A 21,363-nucleotide genomic window follows, 5' to 3' on the forward strand; every position below is an offset into this window, starting at 1 on the left:
TCAATAGCAGGACAGAGAGGAAAGTAAGGAATGCATGAACCTGAAGGGAGATCCACAGAAATTATCCAATCCGAACAACAGAGAGGAAAAAAATGAGAAAACAAAAGCAAAAACAGAGCCTCGAGGACCTATAGGACAATACCAAAAGGTTTAACATTTGCTTCATCGGAGTCCCAGAAGGAGAAAAGAAAGAGTGCAGTGCAGAAAAAGTATTTGAAGCAGTGTCCGAAAATGTCACAAATTTGATGAAAGACATAAACCTACAGTTCAAAAAGTTTAGCAAACCTCAAATATGAGGTGAGAAATCCATATCTAGGGGCGCCTGGGTTGCTCAGTCATTAAGCGTCTGCCTGCGGCTCAGGGCATGATCCCGGAGCCCTGGGATCGAGCCCCATATCAGGGCTCCTCCGCTGGGAGCCTGCTTCTTCATCTCCCACTCCCCCTGCCTGTTTCCTCTCTTGCTGGGTGTCTCTCTCTCTCTCTCTGTCAAATAAATAAGTAAAAATAAAATCTTAAAAAAAAAAAAAAAGAAATCCATGTCTAAATAGATTATAAACTACCCCCTGAAACCTAAAGACAAACCATCCTAAACATAGGCAAAAGAAAATGACACGTAAAGGAACAATTCCAACACTGCATATTTTTCATCAAAATTATGAAAGCCAGAAGAAAGTGGAATGAAATTTTTAAAGGCCTGGTAAAAGAACTGATAACCCAGAATTGTACATCCAGCAAAAAATCTTTCAAGAATGAAGATGAAATAAATACATCCCCAATGAAGAAAACGAAAAAAATTCATGTCAGCAGATATACTCTAAAGGAATTGCTAAAGGAAGTTTTTTTTTTTTTAAAGATATTATTTATTTATGTGACAGAGAGACAGCCAGCGAGAGAGGGAACACAGCAGGGGAGTGAGAGAGGAAGAAGCAGGCTTCCAGCGGAGGAGCCCGATGTGGGACTCGATCCCGGAACGCCGTGATCACGCCCTGAGCCAAAGGCAGACGCTTAACGACTGAGCCACCCAGGTGCCCCTAAAGGAAGTTCTTTGGATAGAAAGGAGAGGACAGCAGAAGGAAAGTTGGAATATCAGATATAAAGAGGAACAGAAATTATCAATATCTGGGGAAGTATAATAGACTATTTTTGTCCTGGATTGTTTATAATATGTTTGAAGGCGGAAAGCAAAAACTATAACATTATAAATTCTCAACATATATACTTGTTATATGTAAACATAGCATAAAGGAGGTGGGAGGGGGGTAAAATACCTAAATGGTGGTAAGATATTTATATACCACTTGAAGTGGTAAATACTGATTACATCTACTGTGAAAAGTCAAGATGTATACTGTAATTCCTGGAGTAACCAGTCAAAACACTACACAGGTAGATAAAATAAAAATATAATAAGTAAACTAAAACGGACTACTAAAAAAGTATACTAAATAAGAAAAATACTAAAAAAAGAATAATACTGAAAGGAAGGAAAAGAAGAGCAAAGGAATGAAAAGCAGAGGTAACAAATAAAACATAATGGTAGACCTATAATCAAAACATATGAATAATGATATTAAATGTAAAATGTCTAAAGATACTAACTAAAATTCAGATCATCAGAATGGATTTAAAAAATGACTAAACTACATGGTGTCTCAAGAAATTTACCTCAAATATAATTACACAGGTAGGTTAGAAGTAAAAGAATGGAAAAAGATATATTATGTCAACAATTTAAAAAAATAAAGCTGAAGTGGCTATACTGCTATCAATGTAGGCATCAGCACAAAGAAAGTAACTATGGATAAAGACATTTTGTAACGATAAAAGGGTTGGTTCATCAAGAAAACATACCAATCCTAAATATATGGCACCTGGTAATAAACCTCCAAAATACATAAGGAAAAAAAGTGACAAGGAAGGAAAAACAGACATAATCCAAATTATAGTTGATGACTTCAACATTCTTTTCAGTAGTCAGTAAACTAGTAGATAACAAGGATATAGAAGAACTGAATGATACCACCAATCAACTGGATCTAATTAACCTTTATAGAACACTCCATTCAACAAAAGCAGAACACAGTCTCTTGAAAGGCACATGGGACTTTCACCAAGACAGACCATATCCTACTTCAATGAACCTTAACAAATTTAAAAAACTGAAATCATACAAAATATGTTCTCAGACAACAGAATGTAACTATAAATGAGTAAGAGAAAGATAACAGGAAAATGTCCAAACACTTGGAAACACACTTCCAAATAATTCATACTTATATGACCCACTGTTATATGACCCATATCATAATAATTAGGGTCATATAATTATGAGTCAAAGATGACCACTCAAAAAAATCAGAATATATTTGAACCAAATGAAAATACAATATATTCAAACTTGTGAGATGGAGCTAAAGTGGTACTCAGAGGGTCAAAGCATGAAATGCTTATATTAGAAAAAAAGAAAGTTTTCAAATCAATAATCTAGGTTTCCATCTTAAGAAAGGAGAGGGGCACCTGGGTGGCTCAGTCAGTTAAGTTCCTGCCTTTGCCTCAGGTCATGATCCCAGGGTCCCGAGATCAAGCCCCACATCAGACTCTCTGCTTGGCGGGGAGCCTGCTTCTCCCTCTGCCTCCCGTTCCCCCTGCTTGTATGCTTGCCCTCTCTCTCTTTCTTTCTCTCTGACAAATAAAATCTTAAAAAAAATTTTTTTTTAAATAATAAAAATAATAAACCCCAAATGGATAGATTTTTAAGCTAGGTAGAGAGCTCTCAAGTCTTGATATCAAAATCATAATCCATCAAAAGAAAATCTGATAAAAAGAAAAACAAAGCTGGAAGAATCACAATTCCAGATTTCAAGTTATACTACAAAGCTATGGTAATCAAAACAGTATGGTGTCAGCCCAAAACAGGCACATAAATCAATGGAATAGAACAGGAAGCCCAGAAATAAACCCACATTTATATGGCCAGTTAATCTCCAACGAAGGAGGAATGAATATGCAATGGGAAAAAGCCTCTTCAACAAATGGTGTTGGAAAAATTGGATAGCTACATGCAAAAGAATGAAACTGGACCACTTTCTTACACCATATACAAAAATAAACTCCAAATGGATTAAAGACCTAAATGTGAGACCTAAAACTATAAAAATTCTAGAAGAGGGGTGCCTGGGTGGCTCAGGGGGTTAATCATCTGCCTTTGACTCAGGTCATGATCCCAGGGTCCTGAGATCAAGCCCCACATCGGGCTCCCTGCTCAGTGGGGCTCTCCCCGTGTCTGCCACTCCTCTTGCTTGTGCTCTGTCAAATGAATAAATAAAATCCTTTAAAAAAACAATAAAATAAAAATAAAAATTCTAGAAGAGAGAAGAGACAGTAATTTCTCTGACACTGGACATAGCAACTTTTTTCTAGATATGTCTCCTGAGGCAAAGTAAACAAAAGCAAAAATAAACTATTGGGACTTCATCAAAATGAAAAGATTCTTCTAAAAAGCAAAAGAAACAATCTACAAAACTAAAAGGCAACATACTGAATAGGAGAAGATATATGCAAATGACATCTCTGATAAAGGGTTAGTATCCACAATACCTAAAGAACTTATACAACTCAACACCCAAAAACCAAATAATCCAATTTAAAAAATGGGCAGAAGACATGAACAGACATTTCTCCAAAGAAAACATACGGATGGCCAACAGACACATGAAAAGATGCTCAACATCACTCATCATCAGGGAGATGCAAATCAAAACCACCATGAGATACCACTGCACACCTGTCAGAATGGCTAAAATCAAAAATACAAGAAACTACTGTTGGAGAGATCGTGGAAAAAAGGGAACCCTCGTGCACTGTTGGTGGGAATGCAAACTGGTACAGCCCCTGTGGAAGACAGTATGACGTTTCCTCAAAAAGTTAAAAACGGAACTACCCTATGATCCAGTAATCTCACTACTGGGTTTTTACCCAAAAAATACTAATTCAAAGGGATATATACACCCCTATATTTATTGCAGCATTACTTACAACAGCCAAATTATAGAAGTAGCCCAAGGGCCCATCAATAGATGAATGGCTAAAGAAGATGTGGGATATAGACACAACAGAATATTACTCAGCCCCAAAAAAGAATGAAATCTTTCCATTTGCAATGACGTGGATGAGCCAGAGAGTATTATGCAAAGTGAAATAAGTCAGCAGGAAAAAGACATACACCATATGATTTCACTCATATGTGGAATTTGAGAAACAAAACAAATGAGCAAAGGGGAAATAAAAGGGGGAGACAAACGAACCAAGAAACAGACTTAACTACAGAGAACTGATGGTTACCAGTGGGTGGGGGGATGGGTGGAAAAGGTGATGGGGATTAAAGGGTACACTTATCATGATGGGCACTGAGTAATGTATAGAACTGTTGAATCACTATATTGTACACCTGAAACTAATATAACATGTTATGTGAAATATATTACAATTAAAATTAAAAGCTTGCAAAACAGAAAATTGGATAAAATGGACCATATCAATATTATAAATGTTTTCTCCTGGGGGCACCTGGGTGGCTTAGTAGGTTAAGCGTCTGCCTTCAGCTCAGGTCATGATTCCAGGGTCCTGGGATCAAGACCCGCATTGGGCTCCCTGCTCAGTGGGGAGCCTGCTTCTCCCTCTCCCACTCCCCCTGCTTGTGTTCCCTCTCTCACTGCCTCTCTGTCAAATAAATAAATAAGATCTTAAAAAAAATGTTTTCTCTGCAAAAGCCCATGTAAAGAGACAAAAAGATACAAACTAGAAGAAAATATCTGCAAACCACATATCTAATAAAGGAGTAGGATCCAGAATATAAAAAACTCTAATAATTGGACAATAAAAGTATCAAAAAATCGAATTAGGAAAAGGGAAAAAAGACAAGACTTATCACAAAGGATGACATACAGATGGCAAATAAGCACATGAAAAGATGTTCAACATCATTAGCCATTAGGGAAATGCCAACTAAAAGCAAAATGAAATAGCACTGCATATCAGCAGAATGGCTAAAAATTAGTGACAACACCAAATGCTGGTAAAGATGTAGAGAAATTGGATTACTCAACACATGGCTGGAGGGAATGTAAAGTGGTACAGTCACTCTGGAGAACAGAATAGCAGTTTCTTATCAAACCAAACATGTAATTTCCACATACCACCCAACTATAATTGAATGATATATTCTCTGAATAATTGTTCCAGAGAACTTACATTCACCCAACAACCTGTACACAAATGTTCGTGATAGTTTCGTAATAGCTAAACCTAGAAACAACCCAAATGTTCTTCAAAGGGCTACTGGTGAAACACTGTGGCATGTACATGCCACGGAATGATACTTGGCAAGAAAAGGAAAAAGACAACTGATTCATGCAACAACTTGGATGAATCTACAAGGAATATACTGAGCAAAAAAATGACAATTTCAAAAAGTCACATACTATATGATTTCATTTACACAACATTTTTAAAATGACAAAATTTTAGATATGTAGAACTGGCTAGTGGGTGCCAGGGGTTAGGGACTGTGGAGAGAGGGATGGTGGGTGTGGCTATTAAAGGACAATACAAAAGATCCTGAGTCATGATGATGTATTTGGTATCTTGACTGTGCCGCTGGATACCCATCATATGCTACGACTACACAAAACTAAATACACACACACAAATAAATACAAGTAAAACTAGAGAAATGTGAAGGTAGGCAGATTTTACCAATGTCAATATCCTGGTTGCAATACTATACTACAGTTTTATAAAATGTGACCACTGGAGGAAATAGGCAAGGATTACAGAGGATCTCTCTGTATTATTTCTTACAACTGCACATGAAACTTCAGTTACCACAAAAATGTCAATTAAAAATAAAAAAAATTATTCTACATAATCTTTGTCAGAAAATAAAATAGAAAGGAACACTTCCAGACCAGCATTACCCTGGTACTAAAACCATCAAAGACTGTCCAGGAAAACTATAAACCAATATCCTTCAGAAAAACAGACATAAAAATCTTCACCAAATATTAGCAAATGGAATCCAGCAATTCAGAAAAAGAATAATACACCATGACCAAGTGGGATATATTCCAAGAATGCCAGTCTTCTTCAATATTCAATGAATCACTGTAATATGCCATATTAAGAGACTAAAGAAGAAAATAATATGATCAACACATACAGAAAATCCATTTAACAACATTCACACCCATATATGCATGATAAAATCATTCAGCAGGACAACAAGACATCCTCTCTCACAACTCTTGTTCAACATCATATTTGAAATCCTAGATAAAGATATACAAATTGGAAAGGAAGAAATAAAACTGTCCCAATTCACAGACAATATTATCATCTATCTAGAAAATCTCAAAGGAGTCTACAAAACACCTCCTAAAAAACAGTAAGTGAATTTAGCAGGTTAACAGGATTAAGGTGAAAATACAAAACTCGACTTCCATATTCTAGCAATGAAGATATGGAAACAAAAAGGTATCACTTATGATTGCTCCCAAAATAAGTGACATATTAAGGTATTAAAGTTAACAAAATATATCCCATATACTGAAAATTATAACACCCTAACGATAGTATAAAAGAAAACCTAAAGAGAGAAATATGCTGTGTTCACAGATTAAAGATGTTACTTCTCCCCAAGTTTATCTATAGACATAAACTAATTCCATCAAAATCTCAGATATAAACTGATTCAAAGTAACTTCAATATTAAAAACAAGTATGGGAGGGGCGCCAGGGTAGCGCAGTCATTAAAGCGTCTGCCTTTGGCTCAGGGCATGATCCCGGCGTTCCGGGATCGAGTCCCACATCGGGCTCCTCCGCTGGAAGCCTGCTTCTTCCTCTCTCACTCCCCTGCTGTGTTCCCTCTCTCGCTGGCTGTCTCTCTGTCACATAAATAAATAATATCTTAAAAAAATAAAATAAAAATAAAATAAAATAAAATAAAATAAAAACAAGTATGGGGGCGCCTGGGTGGCTCAGTCATTGAGCGTCTGCCTTCAGCTCAGGGCATGATCCCGGCGTTCTGGGATCGAACCCTGCATGGGCTTCTCTGCTGGGAGCCTGCTTCTTCCTCTGCCATTCCCCCTGCTTGTGTTCCCTCTCTCACTGGCCATCCCTCTCTGTCAAATAAATAAATAAAATCTTTTTTAAAAAATAAACAAAAAAAAATAAAAACAAGTATGGGTAGGAGAATCCAAGATGGCAGAGGAGTAAGAGACCTTAGTTATGTCTGGTCCCAGAAATTCAGCTAGATAGCTATCAAATCATTCTGAACACCTGCAAACTCAATCGGAGATCTAAGAAAAGAACAGCTACAACTCTACAAATATAAAACCACCACTTTCTGCAAAAACGACAAGATGGAAAAACTCACCTCAAAAAAGAGAACAAGAGGCAGTACTGACTGCAAGGGACCTAATCAGTATGGATACAAGTCAGATGTTGGAACTAGAGTTCAGAATAATGATTACAAAGATACTAGCTGGGCTTGAAAAAAAGCATAGAAGACACTACAGAATTCCTTTCTGAAGAAATAAAAGAACTAAAATCTAATCAACTTGAAATTTAAAAAGACTATTAATGAGATGCAATAAAAAATGCAGGCTTTAACTACTAGGATAAATGGGGCAGAAGAGAGAATTAGTGATATAGAACACAAAATGATGGAGAATAAAGCAGCTGAGAAAAAGAGAGATAAACAACTACTAGATCATGAAGAGAGAATTCGAGAGATAAGTGATACCATAAAGAGAAACAACATCAGAATAACTGGAATCCCAGAAGAAGAGGAAGAAGAGAGAGAGGGGCAGAAGGTATATCAGAGCAAATTATAGTGGAGAACCTGGGGAAGGAAATAGGCATCTGGGTCTAGGAGGCAAAGAGAACCCCCCTCAAAATTAATAAAAATAGGTCAACACCCCAACATATAATAATGAAACTTGAAAATCTCAGAGACAAAGAGAAATTCCTGCAAGCAGCTTGGGGCAAGAGGTCCTTAACCTACAAGGATAGAAACATTAAACTGGCAGAAGACCTTCCCACAGAGACCTGGCAGGTCAGAAAGTACTGCATGATATATTCAGGGTGCTAAATGAGAAAAATATGCAGCCAAGAATACTTCATCCAGCAAGAATGTCATTCAAAACAGAAGAACAAATAAAAAGCTTTCAGGACAAACAAAACTAAAATAATTTGTGATCACCAAACCAGCCCTACAAGAAATATTAAAAGGGATCCTGTAAACAAAGAGAGAGAGCCCAAAATTAACATGGACCAGAAAGGAACAGAGACAATATACAGAAACAGGGACTTAACAGGTAATACAATGGGACTAAATTCATATCTTTCAATAGTTATTCTGATTGTAAATGGGTTAAATGCCCCCATCAAAAGACACAGGGTATCAGATTGGATAAAAAAGCAAGACCCATCCATATACTGTCTGCAAGAGACTCATTTTAGACCTGATTGAAAGTGAGAGGGTGGAGAACAATTTATCATGCTAATGGACATCAAAAGAAAGCTGGGGTAGCAATCCTTGTATCAGACAAATTAGATTTTAAAACAAAGACTATAATAGATGAGGAAGGACACTACCATAATAGGGTCTATCCAACAGGAAGATCTAACAAGTGCAAATATCTATGCCCCTAACATGGGAGCAGCCAATTATATAAGCTAATTAATAACAAAATCAAATAAACAAATCGATAATAATACAATAATAATAGAGGACTTTAACACCCCACTCACTGCAATAGACAGATCATCTAAGCAGATCAACAAGGAAACAATGGCTTTGAATGACACATTGGACGAGATGGACTTAGATATATTCAGAGCATTCCATCTGAAGCAACAGAATACACATTCTTCTCGAGTGCACATGGAACATTCTCTGGAATAGATCACATACTGGGTTACAAATCAGGTCTCAACTGGTACCAAAAGACTGGGATCATTCCCCGCATATTTTCAGACCACAATGCCTTGAAACTGGAACTCAACCACAAAAGGAAATTTGGAAAGAACGCAAATCCATGGAGGCTAAAGAGCATCCTACTAAAGAATGAATGGATCAACCAGGAAATTAAAGAATTAAAAAATTCATGGAAACAAATGAAAATGAAAACACAAGTGTTCAAAATCTTTGGGATGCAGCAAAGGCGGTCCTAAGAGGGAAGTACAAAGCAATACAAGCTTTTCTCAAGAAACAAGAAAGGTCTCAAATACACAACCTAACCTTACACCTAAAGGAGCTGGAGAAAGAACAGCAAATAAAGCCTAAACCCAGCAGGAGAAGAGAATTAATAAAGATTAGGCAGAAATCAATGAAATAGAAACCAAAAGAACAGGAGAATGGATCCATGAAACTAGGAGCCAATTCTTTGAAAGCATTAGTAAGATCGATAAGCCCATCGCCAGACTTACCAAAAAGAAAAGAGAAAGGACCCAAATAAAATCATGAATGAAAGATGAGAGATCACAACCAACACTGAAGAAATACAAACAATTATAAGAACATATCATGACCAACTGTGTGCCAACAAATTAGAAAATCTGGAAGAAATGGATGCATTCCTGGAAATGTATAAACTACCAAAACTGAAACAGGAAGAAACAGGAAACCCATACAGACCCATAACCACCAAGGAAATTGAAGCAGTAATCAAAAAATCTCCCAAAAAGAGCCAGGGACAGATGACTTCCCAGGGGAATCCTACCAAACATTTAAAGAAGAATTAATACCTATCCCTCTGACACGGTTTAAAAAAAAATCAAAATGGAAGAAAAACTTCCAAACCCTTTTTATGAAGCCAGCATTACCTTGATTCCAAAACCAAAGACCCCACCAAAAAGGACAATTACAGACCAGTATCCCTGATGAACATGGATACAAAAATTCTCACCAAGATACTAGCCAACAGCATCCAAAAGTACATTAAAAGGATTATTATTCACCAAGACCAAGTGGGATTTATTCCTGGGCTGCATGGGTGGTTCAACATCTGCAAATCAATCAATGTGACATCCTGCATTAATAAAAGAAAGGACAAGAACTATAAGATCTTCTCAATAGATGCAGAGAAAGCATCTGACAAAGTACAGCATCCTTTCTTGATTAAAACTCTCCACAGTGCAGGGATAGAGGGAACATGCCTCAATATCGTAAAAGTCATCTATTAAAAGCCCACAGAGAATATCATTCTCAACGGGGAAAAACTGAGAGCTTTCCCCCTAAGGTCAGGTACATGGCAGGGATGTCCACTATCACCACTGCTGTTCAACATAGTACTAGAAGCCCTAGCCTCAGCAATCAGACAACAAAAAGAAATAAAAGGCACCCGAATCGGCAAAGAAGTGAAACTCTCACTCTTTGCAGATGATGTGATACTATATATGAAAAACCCAAAAGACTCCACCCCAAAATTGCTAGAACTCGTACAGGAACTCAGCAAAATGGCAGGATATAAAATCAAAGCACAGAAATCAGCTGCATTTCCATACACTAACAACGAGACAGAAGAAGTGAAATTAAGGAATTGATCCCATTTACAATTGCACCAAAAACCTTAAGATACCTAGGAATAAACCTAACCAAAGAGGCAAAGAATCTACTCTGAAAACTACAGAACACTCATGAAAGAAATTAAGACACAAAAAAATGGAAAAATGTTCCATGCTCATGGAAGAACAAATATTGTTAAAATGTCTATGCTACCCAGAGCAATCTATACATTCAATGCAATCCCTATCAAAATACCATCAACTTTTTTCACAGAGCTAGAAAAAATAATCCTAAAATTTGTATGGAACCAGAAAAGACCCCAAATAGCCAAAGGAATGTTAAAAAACTGAAGCAGGTGGCATCACAATTCTGGACTTTAATCTCTATTACAAAGCTGTAACCATCAAGACGGTATGGTACTGGCACAAAAACAAACACGTGGATCAATGGAACAGACAACCCAGAAATGGACCCTCAACTCTATGGTCAATTCATCTTCGACAAAGCAGGAAAGAATATCCAATGGAAAAAAGACAGTCTCTTCGACAAATAGTGTCAGGAAAACCGGACATTTGGAAAACTGGACAACCACATACAAAAGAACGAAACTGGACCCTTTCCTTACACCATACACAAAACTAGACTCAAAATGGAGGAAAGACCTCAATGTGAGACAGGAATCCATGAAAATCCTAGAGAAGAACCCAGCAGCAACCTCTGTGACCTTGGCCACAGCAAATTCTGGCTAGACACATCTCCAAAGGCAAGGGAAACAAAGGCAAAAATGAACTACTGGGACTTCATCGAGGTAAAAAAAAAGCTCTTGCACAGCAAAGGAAACAGTCAACAAAATGGGATGGGAGCAGATATTTGCAAATGACATATCAGATAAAGGGCTAGTATCCAAAATCTATAAAGAACTTATCAAGTTCAACACCTAAAAAAATAAATAATCCAGTTAATAAATGGGCAGAAGACATGAACAGGCATTTCTCCAAAGAAGACATACAAATGGTTAACAGACACGTGAAAAGATGTTCAATATCACTCATCATCAGGGAAATACAAATCAAAACCACAAAACCTCACCTTATACCTGTCAGAATGGCTTAAATTAACAATTCAAGAAACAACAGATGTTGGCGAGGATGCAAAGAAAGAGGAACCCTTTTGCAATGTTGGTGGAAATGCAAACTGGTAACAACACCCTGGCCACAGTATGGAGGTTCCTCAAAAAGTTAAAAATAGAACTACCCTATGATCCAGCAACTGAGCTACTAGGTATTTATCCAAGTATAGATACATTGTGATTCAAAGGAGCACATGCACCCCAACGTTTATAGCAGCACTATCAACAAAGCCAAATTTTGGAAAGAGCCCAAATGTCCACTGACTGATGAAGATGTGGTATGTGCATGCGCGCGCGCACACACACACACACACACACACACACACACGACTATTATTCAGCCATCAAAAAGAATGAAATCTTGGGGCGCCTGGGTGGCACAGCGGTTAAGCGTCTGCCTTTGGCTCAGGGTGTGATCCCAGCGTTACGGGATCGAGCCCCACATCTGGCTCCTCCGCTGGGAGCCTGCTTCTTCCTCTCCCACTCCCCTTGCTTGTGTTCCCTCTCTCGCTGACTGTTTCTATCTCTGTCAAATAAATAAAATCTTTAAAAAAAAAAAAAGAATGAAATCTTGCCATTTGCAATGACATGGATGGAACCAGAGTATATTATGCCAAGTGAAATAATCAGTCAGAGAAAGACAAATACCATATTATCTCACTCACATGTGGAATTTAAGAAATAAAACATAGAAGGACATAGAAGATGGGAAGGAAAAATAAAATAGGATAAAAACAGAGGGGAGGCCAAGCATAAGAGACTCTAAACTATAGAGAACAAACTGAAGGTTGCTAGAGGGGAGGTGGGTGAGGGGATGGGCTAAGTGGGTGATGGGTATTAAGGAGGGCACTTGTTGGGATGCCTGGGTGGCTCAGTCGGTTAAGCGTCTGCCTCCAGCTCAGGTCATGATCCCAGAGTCTCACACTGGGCTCCTTGATCGGCAGGGAGCCTGCTTCTCCCTCTGCCTGCCGCTCCCCCTGCTTGTGTGCTCTCTCTCGCGCGCGCTCACTGACAAATAAATAAATAAAATCTTTAAGGAAAAAAAAAAAAAAGGAGGGCACATGTTGTGATGAGCACTGGGTATTATATGTGAGTGATGAATCACTAAATCTACTCCTGAAACTAATACTACACTATGTTAACTAATTTGAATTTAAATAAAGTCATGGAAGAAAAAAGATTAAAAACAAGTTTGAAAAAGAAGAATAAAGTAGGACGAATCATACTACCTGATTTTAAGAGGTATTATAAAGCTATAAAGCTACCGTAATCAAGACAGTGTAGTATTGTTGAAGAAACAGGTAGGTCTGGGGCGCCTGGGTGGCACAGCGGTTAAGCGTCTGCCTTCGGCTCAGGGCGTGATCCCAGAGTTCTGGGATCGAGCCCCACATCAGGCTCTTCCACTATGAGCCTGCTTCTTCCTCTCCCACTCCCCCTGCTTGTGTTCCCTCTCTCACTGGCTGTCTCTGTCGAATAAATAAATAAAATCTTAAAAAAAAAAAGAAGAAACAGGTAGGTCAATGGAGCACAGACACACACAAATGTAGACAATTGATTTTTGGCAAATCTGCAAAGGCTATTCAATGGAGAAAGCATTGTCTTTTCAAAAATGATGCTAAAACAATTGGACACCCATATGCAACAAAATTAACATGGACCTAAACCTCACACCTTATAATAAAATTAACTCAAGATGTCTTGACACTGGAAAACTGTACATTAAAAAAAGATAAACTGGAATTTCTCAAAATTAAAACTTTTGTGGTTTGAAAAACACTATTGAGAGAATGTAAGACATGCTACAAGTAGAATACATTTGAAAATCACATATCTGACAAAGCACTAGTATTCAGAATATTTAAAGCACTCTCAAAATCTACTAGCAAGAAAACAAACAACCCAACCAAAACACGGGCAAAAGACTTGGACATTTTGCAAAGAAGTATGTATATGGATGGCAAGTGAGCACACAAAAAGATGTTCAATAACAGGCATTAGGGAAATGCAAGTTAAAATCATGCTGTCACACTACTACATATCTATTTGAATGGCTAAAAATAAAAATTACTGATAATACCTAGTGCGGGCAAGATAAGAAACAACTAGAACAGTCTGGCATGCACTTACCACATTATTCCTGATTACCTTTACACAGAAATCTGTACATGAATATTTAAAGAGTTTCTAATTCATAATTACTCAAAACTGGAAACAACCCAAGTATCCCTCAATGGGTGAGAACGGATATACAAATTAAGGTACATCCATACAATAAACTACTACTTATCCATCAAAAGGAACAGCCTACTGACATAGGCAACAATTTGGATGAATCCCAAAGGTATTACGCTGACTGAAAGAAGCTAGTCTCAAAAAGTTATACACATGCTCTATGACTCCACTTTCCAGGGCACTCCTGAAAAGGGACATCTGCAGCGATGGAAAACAAATCAATGGTTGCTAAGAGTTGAGGATGTAGGAAGACTGTGTACAGAGGGGTAGCACCAGGGTGGTTTTTCAGGGGATGGAGCCATCCTGCATCCTGATTACGACGATGGTGACACAAATCTATGCATATGTTAAAGCTGACAGGAGCAATGCACCAGAAGAAAGTCATTTTTACTCTGCGTTGATTTAAAAAGAAAGAAAAACTAACACTTGAGAAAACAAAAGTCATTCAGGAAGGGAAAAGTTGCCACAGCATACTACTTGGCTGTCAATAGTATTTATGGTCATAATAATGTAAATACTGAATGGTGATCTAAAGGAAAGGGTGGTACAACGACATTAGTAAGATGGGGGACCAGGGAGGGAAGGGATGAAAGAGAAATAAATCTTCCTCTTTCCCAGAGGGATGTAAAACTGAAAACTCAGGAAGTAACAATGTAAGCATGTTATTTAATGAAAGAAACAGAGGTAAATCCCAGAAGTAGCAGCTAAGGAGATGAAAATGGTTGCTCTGTGAAATACAAAATGTAGAGGAAAGGGTTACGGGGCACTCTAAGCTATGTGTACATAAACGTTAGGTTAAAATAAAAATAAAATACATCCTCTGAAAAAGCTGTCAACACTTTTCTTGTTGGGTTCTCCTGATGTTGTATCTCAGTACTGGTTTATGATCACCGCATAATTCTTGAAGACTGCCTGAAGCAACGAGATAGAAACTAACACATCAGAGCTGAATAATGCCTTTCCTTTTTTGTGATCAAGGCTATGCTGTTTCAGCTTGGCATTGGTGACTGTTGAAGAGAAGATGTAATTCATCTGTGAAAGATGCTCTGGTAGCAGTGAAAGTAGAATTTAAAGAGCGATTTTATTCCCGTCCCTTCACTTATGAATTAAGTACACGAATTACATTTTCAAAAACCTCTTTTCTTCTCCTACCTCATTTTCTTCCTTCAGATCCTTTAGCTCTGGGATGGACCACTTTGGATCTTCTTCACAGCTCTTATCTTGGGTTTTCAAGGAACTGAATTCAGAATCCTTTAATGGCTCCTTTAACTCATATTTAAGGTGACTGAAAGCCTTTTCATCACTAATATCTTGCTAGTAGATATGAAAGAGAAATTATTTTATTTTCTGTACTAATGCTGTTTCTAAAATCTGCATGCCTATACATTCTGGGAGGAATTTTTCACTATAGCTTATATAAATGTTATATTAGTTTTCAACTTTATCCATGTCCCTACATCTTCCTATCCTGCTAAACTAGTTCAAGCCAACAAACATTTACTGAGCACACATTATGAAATGTGTACAGGGTAGCTCTGTGGATATTAAGATGAATGCAGCAGGTCGCAGCTCTAAAGGAACTCAAAATACAGAAGGAAGACACACAATCAGATAATCACTGTACAACCTTCAGTTTTGAGCCATCAACAGAGATATGACCAAAATATTATTAGGGAGGAAGGTGCCTTAAGAAGATGCAAGGAAGGAGGTAACACAAACTGTTAGGATGCTTAAAAGAAGAGTAGGAATTATACAGAGGTAGGGAGTGGGAGGGTAAGTGGGTGTGTGTATGAAGCCACTGGGATACAGGTTGGGTGGGATACAAGAATTTTAAGTTTTATCTCTTTTGCAGAAAAGATGGCCTTATTTTATTTTCAAGACTGAAATATGATTATTTGAACACATAACACAGTGATGATAGAATATTCTAAAATTGTAAAGGTAGTATTCAAATCACTATTGAGGAATCAAGAAATATAATTGTTTCAGTCAAGTAATAATGATTAAGAAAGTGTTATGGGCCAAAGAAGCCTAATTAATTTTAAAATAAACTAGAAATCTAACATTCTTATGCTGTTTCAAACATGCAGCAGTAAACATTCAGACCTATTTTTCAGAACAGGCCAGTGGTCAAACTGGCCTTCCCTTTTTATCTAATAGTTAGCAAATGTCTACTAAAAACATAAGACCATCTCTACAATTTTATTTCACAAGTCAGATGTATAAAACACATTTAAGCAAAATAGTATTTTCATATTTTATTCAATGAAAATAAAATCCTTGCTGGGCCCAAAACCACTTTGGCTCTCAACCAAACACATCCTATATTCTTAGCCCAGTATTTGTTGTCATGAGGAATATAAGACTCAGAGGACATGTTTATTTGTTCAAAAATCATTTAAGTTATTACTTGGTGCTTCACTTTACTTCTATCTAAAATAGGGATACAAAAGTATCAACCTGGTAAAGTGATCGTAAAGATTAAATTAACTAGTACATGAGAGTGCGTAGAACAGTCCCTCCCACGTAGTGCAAGTCCAATAAAGGTTGTTGTTAATTTTTAAAAATTTTTTATTACTACTACTGTTAGCTGGAATAATGTGTAATAGTAGTAGTAATAATAATATTGTTATTACTGTGAGTGGGAGTCACTAAAAGGCTTACAGAGAAAGTAAGAAATGAGAACACTGGGAGAATCTGAGGTGTGCAGAGGGAAGAACAGCACTCGGATTAGTGTGGGTGAAGTCACAACCGCACCAAGGCAATAACAGAATTTAGTGTACGCGAGAAATCGTACAGGAGAAAGCGTGACTGTAGCAAAGATTTAAACCAGCAAATAATGAGAGACAAGGTACTGTTAAGATCGTTGCATAAAGTTCCCCAACTTTCCTAGGTTTGGAAAGCCTCTGTTTCCTCACCTATAAAATAAGGATAATGATGGTAACTATATCATAGGCATTCTATGAGGATTAAATACATATTATGCTTACGGTGTTTTTCATAGTGTTTGGCATATAATAAGTACTCATTAAATGTTAACAATAATAAAAAGAATTATAATAATATTACAAAACCTCTCACCAGGATAGATAATTCACTCTCCTTTGATTGTGGACTAATCTCTCGGTCTTCATTAAAATAGTGTTGCTGGGAAGGATAACCCAGTTCTGTCAGGACCACATCCTCTGGCCCTGCACTGGATTTAGTATATAAAGCTAAAGGGTTGAGTTCTCTGAAACCCTGGGATTAAAAAAAGAAGGAAGGATTTAATTACTTCGAGAAAAAGTGAAAAGGTTGGCACTTCATAATTTCTATTGTTGTGGAAATGTATTATCTTCTAAAATTTAAGAGTTCAAAAATTTTCCATATTGACAATTTTTCCGAGTCACAAAAATTATCAACATTAATATTAACAGTGATGCAGACATCACTATCAATATTTGCAAAACAAAAGTGTTATCTTCTCCAAGAAGACCTCAAAGAAGTGATCTGAGGTAAGACAGAATCCTCAAATCAATTACTTAAAATAAAAGTATTCACACTCTCATCAGCCAAAGGTAGTTTTTTGTGGTCATCTGAAAATTGAGAGTGCGGTCTGCATTAAGAAGGCAGGCATCTCACAGATGTCTCTAAGATGAAAGAACACCTCAAATAACCTTCTCTATTAAATTATCTTACATCTTGAAGTGTTGAGAGTAAATAAAATATATTACAAAACACATCCAGTCTGCTCCACCTTAGAAGGGACATTTTCTCGGCATACAATAGCATGGCCCTCTGTTCTCAAGACATGATGGAAATAGACATCTTCATTTGAGGATGTATCACACAGAAAAATGTTAAGGATTCCATCCACATATTCATCCACTACCCCCACTAATGGCTTCAAACCACACAACTTCTGGAACTGCAAAATAGCTCTAGACGTCCAATGTTCCTGAAATATAATCAAGACATGAAATTCAGATGCTAAATTCACAAATGAATTATAGTAACCACATACAAAATTAAGTTCCTGATGAACTAGAGATTTTCATGGAAAAATAAAACCATAAAAGTACTAGAATTACACACTGCAGGATATTTATGATTTGGGGATAAGAAAAAAGTCAGAATAAAGGAAAAATTATGAAAAAATGTGATTATGGAAAAAAACTTTATGTGGTGAAAAACTTTCATTTTCAGAAATGATTAAGTTAAATTATTGGACTAATCCTTCCACAGAAACCACTAAAATTCTAGATAAAATATTCTCTAAAAATGTCTAAAAGCATCAAAGAACTGTCGAGAGAGTAACAAATCATCAGGAGAGAATTAAAGGGAAGGTGGGAACTATTTTGCCTTAAAAAGGAAAAGAGGGGCACCAGCTAGCTCAGTTGGTTAAGTGTCTGCCTTCGGTTCAGGTCATGATCTCGGGGTCCTGGGATCAAGCCCCACATTGGGCTCTCTGCTCAGCGGGAGTCTGTTTCTCCCTCTCCCTTTGCCCCTCCCACTGCTTGTGATCTCTCTTTCTCTCCCTCAGATAAATAAATAAAATCTTAAAAAAAAAAAAAAAGGAAAAGAAAGAAACTAGGCTTCACATGGATTTGCAGTTCAATTTTCACATCATCTGGATAGTACACAAATCCTCAAGTTGTTCGTTTAAATTAACGTGGTTCCAGACTGGGAGTATTCCTAGGTACCCAGCAGAAGCAAATGCAAATCTCTCTAGAGGTAGACACTCTTAGCCCATATTATTTGAACACTCTTACAAATAATTTTTCAAAGACAATGAAGAGTACGTAGGAAAAGATAAAAGGCATACAAAGAAACAACTAATCACAAATAAGAACAAGGAAAAACAACATAAAACTTCAAAAACTTTCCAATTACAAAGTAACAATACACTTACAAACAAAAACAGATTAATTTGAAACCTTCTGCAGAGATCAACAATCTATAAAAATTCATCTTGCAAAATTATAGAACGGAAAGAACTTTTAGAGAGTAAAAATGCAATAACCAAAACTTAAAACCTAAAAGATTGATTCAGTAGCAGGTTAGATAGAATTAAAGAGTAAGTCAGTAAAGTGGAAGATAATTTGGAAAAAAAATACCCAGAATGCAATATGGAAAGAGAGAAATATGTAAAATACAGAAAAATACAGAAAGAGTTTAAAAAATATGGAAGATAAATTGACTAAGTTTAGCATAATTTTAATTGTGGTCCCAGAAAAAGAGAAGCAGAAACGGAGACAGAGGGAATATAAATATGAATAATGGGGGAAAGACAATAATAATTGAAGAGATAATGGCTGGGAATTTGCCGGATTTAATAAAAAGTAACAAAGCACAGATAAAGGAAGTTCAATGAACCACAAAGTAGGATAAATAAGAATAAATCCACACACAAACATACTAAAACTGAAGACACAAGCAACAAATAGGAAATGTTAGAAACAGCTACAGACAAAAAGGACACTGCATCCCTCAGACTGACAGCTGACTTCTCCAATAAGGGAGGGAGACCGGAAGCCACTATAATGAGATCTTCAGTCCACGAAACATATTACCTGCCAACCTAGAATTCTAGTGAATGTATCTTCCACAAATAAATGCAAAATGATGTGTCCAGGTAAACATGACTAAGTTTGCCATCAGCAAACCCTGACAAAATGAAATCTTAAAGGATACAGTTCAAATAAAAGGAAAATGTTGTCAAGGGGTTTGAGTGGCAAGAATGAAGAGCTAGGAAACTGAGAAAAACAAGACTAAATCTAAGTGAACATTATTTTATGTGGTCCATTTCTTGAGGGGTTTAAAACAATAACAATAATTATACAACAATAATAGATCAGAAGAGGAGGTTAAAGAAGAAAGTGTCCTAATGTCTTTGCATTGTTATTTACATGTGTTGTATTTCCTAGAGTAATCCCTAAAATTATTAAGAGTGTATTAGTGGAATGATTAAAAAACTTTTCAAAATAATGCATGCAAGGTGAGAAACAGGATAGATAAGCCAGTGATGTTTCCCTAGGGCCACTGTGTTCTCCTAATGCCTGCACAGTTTAGTAGTCGTCTAAGGATTTAGGCAGATGGCAGTCACTGATTTTGAAACACCCATTCTGTGGCTCTCTCCCTTCAAGTATTTCTCCCTTAACTCCTAGCTGTTCTGCCAGTCCCAAACAATGTCCTCTAACTCTTCAAGCTAGCAAGGCTATCAATGGGGGAGTGACCCTAGGATAGAAGCTGAAATTTTCCTGATCTTACCACCCTGCAGCTTGACTCCCAAGGGTAGATTTCTGCTTTTCTGGCTGCTTCAGACTTTGCCAATGGGAGTATTAGTCCCACCACGCTCCTCTACTGCTACTCTGCCACTACCAATGCATTAACTATTTTTGAAACCAGATAAAAAGAGAAAAAAGTGAGATTCATTCGTTTAGTTGAAGACCTTTATTAAGCACCTAACCATTGATCTAGGCACTAGAGATGCAGTGAACAGACAATGCCCTTCCTCTCAGAAGCTCACACTGTGTATGTGATCAAATAATTACAATAATACCAGATAGTGTTATAAAGAGAAATTGCAATGACGACTGAAGTGGAAATGTGTACTTTAAATTGGCTGGTCAAGAAAGTCCTTCTTGGGAAATAACATTTGGGTTTAAATCTGAATGGCAAAAAGGGGCCAACCATGAGAATGCTTTGAACAAGCTATTCCAAGGAACAGAGTGGGCAAAAGCCCAAAGGTCAGAAGCATTTCAGGAAGGAAATAAGAAAACAAAGAGACACAAAAATGGAAGCCATCTGGCTAATATGAGAATAAGGAACATCGGCTCTAAGTGGGTCACAAATTTAGCCCTGAGCTTCCTAATGGAAGAAGTAAAGAGAAACCAAGGTAAAATGCACCCTAAAAAACAATCCTGAATACTGACTTGCAGAAAAACCGTAACTCGAAAATTCACCTACTCAAAAATCAGAACAGATTCAATGTCTACAATAAAGGATAGTTCATCTATGATATACATTTACCTAACAGATTACTGCGAATCTATTAAAATTGAGACCTATGGTAACATAATAATTTATGCTATAATAATGCTGAGTTAAGAATAAAATAATATGGGGCGCCTGGGTGGCTCAGTTGTTAAGCGTCTGCCTTCGGCTCAGGGCGTGATCCCGGCGTTCTGGGATTGAGCCCCGCATTGGGCTCCCTGCTCTGCTGGAAGCCTGCTTCTTTCTCTCCCACTCCCCCTGCTTGTGTTCCCTCTCTTGCTGGCTCTCTTTCTGTCAAATAAATAATCTTAAAAATATATATATATAAAATAATATTACTATTTTATGTAATCCTGAAAACCCTACAAAAACTCTGATCCCCCAACATCCAGTAAACTAAACTGAAAGAAACACACATCAAAGTTCTAAATTGAATGTGTGTTTGAAAAGTAGAATAATA

General features: G+C 37.1%; 1 protein-coding gene across 4 annotated transcripts in view; it reads right to left on the minus strand.

The window, feature by feature from the left end:
* TDRD5 (tudor domain containing 5) overlaps window positions 1-21,363 on the minus strand; it is a 115,718-nt gene that overhangs the window by 16,334 nt on the left and 78,021 nt on the right. For 3 of the 4 annotated variants that reach the window (XM_045811319.2, XM_045811321.2, XM_045811320.2), the window contains exons 12-14: window positions 17,665-17,865; window positions 17,010-17,168; window positions 15,081-15,242 (exon numbers count right to left, since the gene is read on the minus strand). In XM_045811319.2, the coding sequence (XP_045667275.2) occupies window positions 15,081-15,242; window positions 17,010-17,168; window positions 17,665-17,865 (522 nt within the window). The remainder of the gene's footprint in view (window positions 1-15,080; window positions 15,243-17,009; window positions 17,169-17,664; window positions 17,866-21,363) is intronic. The other variant, XM_045811322.2, reaches the window with a different exon arrangement.

This window comes from Ursus americanus, chromosome 2 (genome assembly GCF_024610735.1).
Source record: "Ursus americanus isolate L20-20 chromosome 2, mUrsAme1.1.p, whole genome shotgun sequence".
Classification (NCBI taxonomy): Eukaryota; Metazoa; Chordata; class Mammalia; order Carnivora; family Ursidae; genus Ursus; species Ursus americanus.